This window comes from Hyalella azteca, unplaced genomic scaffold (assembly GCF_000764305.2).
Source record: "Hyalella azteca isolate HAZT.00-mixed unplaced genomic scaffold, Hazt_2.0.2 contig6695, whole genome shotgun sequence".
Lineage (NCBI taxonomy): Eukaryota > Metazoa > Arthropoda > Malacostraca > Amphipoda > Hyalellidae > Hyalella > Hyalella azteca.
Window position 1 is genome coordinate 150,010 of NW_025936849.1, and position 5,406 is coordinate 155,415.

The window sequence follows — 5,406 nt, forward strand, 5'->3', positions numbered from 1 at the left end:
AGTTAGAATTGACTCCATGTTGCCAGAATCACGTGTCCAATTCTAGCTCGAAGAAGTTTAACGAAAATAACAAGGGTGAAAACTCACCTATTGAACGGACCAACGAAACGACACAAGAAATCCTAACATTTGACGAGGAAAGTCCTAATTTCGGGGAAAGCCAATTTTGCGAGGAAGATCTTGACTGTGACGAAGGAGTAACAGCGACGTACTCGGACTGCGGCCCATACCTCTGTTGCGGCGCGGTTGACGATGCGTCCTCGTCGGCGCAAATTGTTCCAGATGCAGCCTTGTGTTTAACAACAACCACAACAACAACTCCTGTCGTGCATAACGAAGACGCGACTCCTTACGATACTCCAGCTTACGACGCTTCAGTAGAAGCCGTCTCCGTATCACCAGCATTCATCTTGTCCCCGGGCGATGCAGATGCCCAATACTCCGGCTGTCGGTCTGTTACATTCGCGTCTTCTGTGCCCGAGGAAGACGTTAAAGCCGGCAGCGGATGTGATGAAAAGTATGGCTATGATTCGAATGGTTTTTGCCAGGATTTTCCAGTGAACTCGAACAATGAATTTGATTATTTTTTGAGTTCGGCGGATTGCGAGCGGGACGAAGGTTACGTGGTGCATTTCCACATCAACCCTGGCACCACAGTCAACTTCACCACAAACGACGGCTCGCAGCAGCGCATCTCTGGTGAGTGCTTCTTATATTTATCAGTTATTATTTTCATTACTTATATCCTCATCACACGAGCCTGCATCAGTCCTGTTGCCGCACACACGCCTTCATCACACGGCTAATGAGGCCTGCATCAGTCCTGTTGCCGCACACACGCCTTCATCACACGGCTAATGGGGCCTGCATCAGTCCTGTTGCCGCACACACGCCTTCATCACACAGCTAATGGGGCCTGCATCAGTCCTGTTGCCGCACACACGCCTTCATCACACGGCTAATGGGGCCTGCATCAGTCCTGTTGCCGCACACACGCCTTCATCACATGGCTAATGGGGCCTGCATCAGCCCTGTCTCTTATACACATCTAGATGTGTATAAGAGACAGCTCGTGGNTTATTCCTCTCATGGTAACGCGTAATTCCTCACATGGTAACGCGTTATTCTTCTCATGGTAACGCGTTATTCCTTGCATAGTAACGCGTTATTCCTCTCATGGTAACGCGTAATTCCTCACATGGTAGCGCATCATTCCTCTCATGGTAACGCGTTATTCCTCACATGGTAACGCGTTATTCCTCTCATGGTAACGCGTTATTCCTCACATGGTAACGCGTTATTCCTTTCATAGTAACGCGTTATTCCTCTCATGGTAACGCATTATTCCTTTCATAGTAACGCGTTCTTCCTCTCATGGTAACGCATTATTCCTCTCGTGGTAACGCATTATTCCTCTCGTGGTAACGCGTGATTCCACTCTTGGTAACGCGTTTGTCATCACCAGAAGTATAAGGGCTTGAACACCGCTCTATAGGTTTGCAGTGAGCCATGCCACCACTATTTTTTAAAATGACGTTTAAAGGTCCAAGAATAAACTCATCGCGCAAATAGAAGTAATAGTGCAAGTAATAATACAAGTAATAATGCAAGTATTGTGCACTGTACTACTGTGCTAGTAGTACCATTCAAGTAGCCCTCTCTCAGTTATTGCAGGATTCCTCGATGATTTGTTCTCTTCCATCCAAGCCACGTTATTCTCTGAAGTCACATGCAATAATGTTTGTTATCGTCAGCGGTCATTCGACATTGTTACTACAATAGACGTTACAGCAGGCAATTGCTGCATCTTACACGTTACTGTTACTACAATAGACGTTACAGAAGGCAATTGCTGCATCTTACACGTTACTGTTACTACAATAGACGTTACAGAAGGCAATTGCTGCATCTTACACGTTACTGTTACTACAATAGACGTTACAGAAGGCAATTGCTGCATCTTACACGTTTCTAAGGCAATACGTGGCATCGTTTCCGGGTGTTGGTGACGTGACGTCGTCGCTACACACGGGGGTGCGCGGCTGCGAGCAGCGGCTGCCAGTGGCTCTCTAGACTGTGCTGAGTGAGGTTGTGGACCTTCTGTGCTTCACTCATCATGTTTCATCCGCTCGTACTATCTACAACTTGAAATGCTTGTTTTTTGAAACTTCACTCTGCTATACATAAGCTTACTCAAGTTTTTACGTGTGTTTACCATTTTTCAAAGTGTTTACCAGTGCGTAGTGAAAGGAATGTTCTGGGAGTATCTTTTGCTGGCTGAGCCTCGCAGGCGCTTAGATTTCTCCTGCACAGCCTAGTTCTTGTTGGCAAGACTCGGTCTTAGTATTCACAAGTCTTTTATATTTACCTTCTTCAGATCGCTTTAGAGCTTAAAGTGTGCTTATGTAACTTGGTTAGGCTTACATGTGTAATATCTGTGTTCGGAACCACTTTGTGTGGTGGCGTTGCGTAGACAACAAGTTTGCGGTTACTAACCTGCTGACTAGAAAGACCAAGTGCCATCGCCTGAGGGTGGCTCAGAGCAACTGGCCTCTGAGCTGCCGCTACATCACAGCACTTACACGTGAAGCTTGGTGAGCTATGCTTACCGCAACCATGGTTGCTGTGCCCGGCCCCACATGTTATGCGGAGATGTTACAGCAACACCACCACTCCCTGCCTCACCAACAACTACAGCCACAAGCTGCTCAGCTTCAAACGACTAACATAGCTGCGGTGCCACAGCACATGTTGCCACAACACATGCTGGCCCAGCCTGTGCAGGACAGTGACGTGGCCTGTGAGACACCCACTGTAGTGCCCTCGTCTCTAGAGGAAGACATCACAGCGATGCCCGAGACTTGTGATGCGAATGCCGGCAACCAAGACGGAGTAGAAGCGGTGCACCAGCAGCAACACATGCAACCGACACATATTCCTCCTCAACTCATCCACCACCAAGGCGCTCAAATGCCCACCCCCTTGAGTGCAACCATGCAACTTAACCATGCCACCATGCCTATGAACCACTCAACCATCTGCAGCACCACACTCACCAACAGTACAAGCATCCCTGTCGTCACCTCCACCATTGACATGGCAGCTACCACTCCCTACCACCAACCTACCCTGCCGCCGTACTGTCCTGATTATTATGGTCGTGATTACTACCACCCACAACCACCAGACTATCACCCACAACCAGCAGACTACCACCCACAACCATCTGACTACCACCCACAACCAGCAGACTACCACCAGGCTCCACCACCACCGGAATACCACCAACCTCCTCCAGGGGAGTACTGCGGTGCGGCGCAACATATGTGCAGCGGCCTGCATGTTCCCACAGGTGAGGACTGTTGCGCTCACGCCTGTCAACTCGGGGGGCGGGTGCTACTTATCAACTGGGGGGTGCTCCCTGTCAACTGTGGGAGGGGGGAGGGGCGGGGGCTCTTTTTCAACTGGGGGGTGCTCCCTGTCAACTTTGGAGGGCGGGTGTTCCCTGTCAGCGGGAGATATCCTTCCATGTCACGGTTATTCTGTTTTGTTAACGTCTGCTGTCATCATTTTCACTTATCGCTATCCCGCCATCTGCTCACCGCCATCCCGCCACCTCTCACCGCCATCCCGCCTCCTGCTCGCTGCTCGTAGCGGCCATCACCGTTTCTCCCTCGCAATATTCTGCTGCATCACGACGCGGTTTGCGGGCCGCTGATGGCAGGTGGCAAGTGCTGTGGCAGGTGGTGTGGCAGGTGGTGTGGCAGGTGGCAAGTGCTGTGGCAGGTGGCAGGTGCTGTGGCAGGTGGTGGTAATGGTTGCATATTCTGTTGGCTGCAGGTTCTGATGGCAAAAGATTCTGTCGGTTGCAGGTTCTGATAGGGACAGGTTTTGCCGGCTGCAGGTTCTGATAGGGACCAGTTCTGTCAGCTGCAGGTACTGATAGGTATCAGTTCTGTCAGCTGCAGGTCCTGACAGGGACCAGTTCTGTCGGCTGCAGGTTCTGACAGGCACCAGTTCTGTCAGCTGCAGGTACTGATAGGTATCAGTTCTGTCAGCTGCAGGTCCTTACAGGGACCAGTTCTGTCAGCTGCAGGTCCTGACAGGGACCAGTTCTGTCAGCTGCAGGTCCTGACAGGGACCAGTTCTGTCAGCTGCAGGTACTGATAGGTATCAGTTCTGTCAGCTGCAGGTCCTGACAGGGACCAGTTCTGTCGGCTGCAGGTTCTGACAGGCACCAGTTCTGTCAGCTGCAGGTACTGATAGGTATCAGTTCTGTCAGCTGCAGGTCCTTACAGGGACCAGTTCTGTCAGCTGCAGGTCCTGACAGGGACCAGTTCTGTCAGCTGCAGGTCCTGACAGGGACCAGTTCTGTCAGCTGCAGGTCCTGACAGGGACCAGTTCTGTCAGCTGCAGGTTCTGGCCCTGCAGATGCAGCGGAAGTGGGAGGCAGCTGATGGCCGCTCATGATGGTCGTTTGTGCTGCCGTTATTGTTGTTGTTGCTCATCTTGTTGTTGACATTATTTATCTTATTAATGGTATTGAGGATGTCGATTGTGAAGCTCGTGCTTGGTTATAATTAAAAGAGTTTGTTTTTGCACGATTGCTGTCGACGGCGTCATAACTAAACCATGAAAGTGTGTAGACAACCCGCCAAAGATGGCGGCGCAACTGTACACGCTTTTAACACGCATCTCTCGACACACACACGCGACCTCGAACACTCACACGCAACCCCCGACACGCACACGCGACCTCGAACACTCACACGCAACTCCCGACACGCATATACGCCACTCCATAATACGCCATTACACTGCGCGTCACTGCTCGACACGTAACTGCTTGTCAGAACACAGCACGTCACTGCTCGTCAATACTACACGTCACTAACCTTCATTGCTAGAACGTTACTACTCAACCCATTACTACTCAGCACGTTACTACTCAACCCATTACAACTCAGCACGTCACTTAGACACGTTACTACTCAGCACGTCACTTAGACACGTTACTACTCAGCACGTCACTTAGACACGTTACTACTAAGCACGTCACTTAGATACGTTACTAGGTACTCAGCACGTCACTCAGAGACGTTACTACTCAGCACGCCACTTAGCTACGTTACTACTCAGCACGTCACTCAGAGACGTTACTACTCAGCACGCCACTTAGCTACGTTACTACTCAGCACGTAACTCAGATACGTTACTACTCAGCACGCCACTTAGCTACGTTACTACTCAGCACGTAACTCAGATACGTTACTACTCCTGTCTCTTATACACATCTAGATGTGTATAAGAGACAGGTGCTGGGAGCTACGTATGGTAGCGTGTAGTGCAGGGAGCTGCGTATGGTAGCGTGTAGTGCAGGGAGCTACGTATGGTAGCGTGTAGTGC

The 5,406-nt window shown here is 50.3% G+C and overlaps 1 protein-coding gene across 1 annotated transcript in view; it reads left to right on the forward strand.

Annotated features, from left to right (window-relative positions):
* The first annotated feature begins 2,075 nt into the window (after positions 1-2,075).
* The window catches only part of LOC108678862 (fibronectin type-III domain-containing protein 3A), a 35,495-nt gene continuing 32,164 nt past the window's right edge, over positions 2,076-5,406 (forward strand). The window contains exon 1 of the mRNA XM_018167357.2: positions 2,076-3,352. Coding sequence (XP_018022846.1) covers positions 2,602-3,352 — 751 coding nt within the window. The 5' untranslated portion in view covers positions 2,076-2,601. The remainder of the gene's footprint in view (positions 3,353-5,406) is intronic.